The sequence below is a fragment of the Condylura cristata genome, unplaced genomic scaffold (genome assembly GCF_000260355.1).
Source record: "Condylura cristata isolate star-nosed mole 26May11 unplaced genomic scaffold, ConCri1.0 scaffold00054, whole genome shotgun sequence".
NCBI classification, from domain to species: domain Eukaryota; kingdom Metazoa; phylum Chordata; class Mammalia; order Eulipotyphla; family Talpidae; genus Condylura; species Condylura cristata.
Window position 1 is genome coordinate 1,272,122 of NW_004567155.1, and position 506 is coordinate 1,272,627.

At 76.1% G+C, this 506-nt stretch overlaps 1 protein-coding gene across 1 annotated transcript in view; it reads right to left on the minus strand.

The window, feature by feature from the left end:
- The window catches only part of BRSK2 (BR serine/threonine kinase 2), a 45,629-nt gene that overhangs the window by 16,892 nt on the left and 28,231 nt on the right, over positions 1-506 (minus strand). The window contains exon 13 of the mRNA XM_012734335.1: positions 102-254. Coding sequence (XP_012589789.1) covers positions 102-254 — 153 coding nt within the window. The remainder of the gene's footprint in view (positions 1-101; positions 255-506) is intronic.

A 506-nucleotide genomic window follows, 5' to 3' on the forward strand; every position in this document is an offset into this window, starting at 1 on the left:
GCGGGGCTGAGGGCGGAGGAGCGGACGGGTGGCGGGGGGCTGCTGCCAGAGCCAGGCCTCGGGGCCCAGGGGTGCTCTGGCCGCCGGCGTGGTGTGCTGACCGCAGGGCACGCAGCCTTTCTCCTCTGCTGTCCGCCCGGGCTCGGTGGGCTCCGTGCCTCCGCGGGCCCCGTTGCCCGTGCTCTCAGCCTGGGCTCTGCAGCGGCGGGAGGCCGCCAGCTCCGCGACCCGCGTGGGCTGCCGGGCAGGGCTGGCTGCGCGTCGCAGGCGTCTCAGGCCTGTGCCGGTCAGCCCTGTCCTGCTCGTCCACCAAAGCAGGAGCACCAGGTGAGGTAGTGTCCACCGGCCAGGGGCGGGAGCCCACAGCTGTCGGGCGGGTGCCTGCCGGCCGCGGCCTCAGCTTTAAGCCGGGGTTACCCAGGCCTCAGCCCCGAGGCCTCAGCTCCCTGGCTCCGCCCCCCTCAGAAGGCTGCGGGGCAGCCGGACGGGGCAGGGGGCCGGGTGCC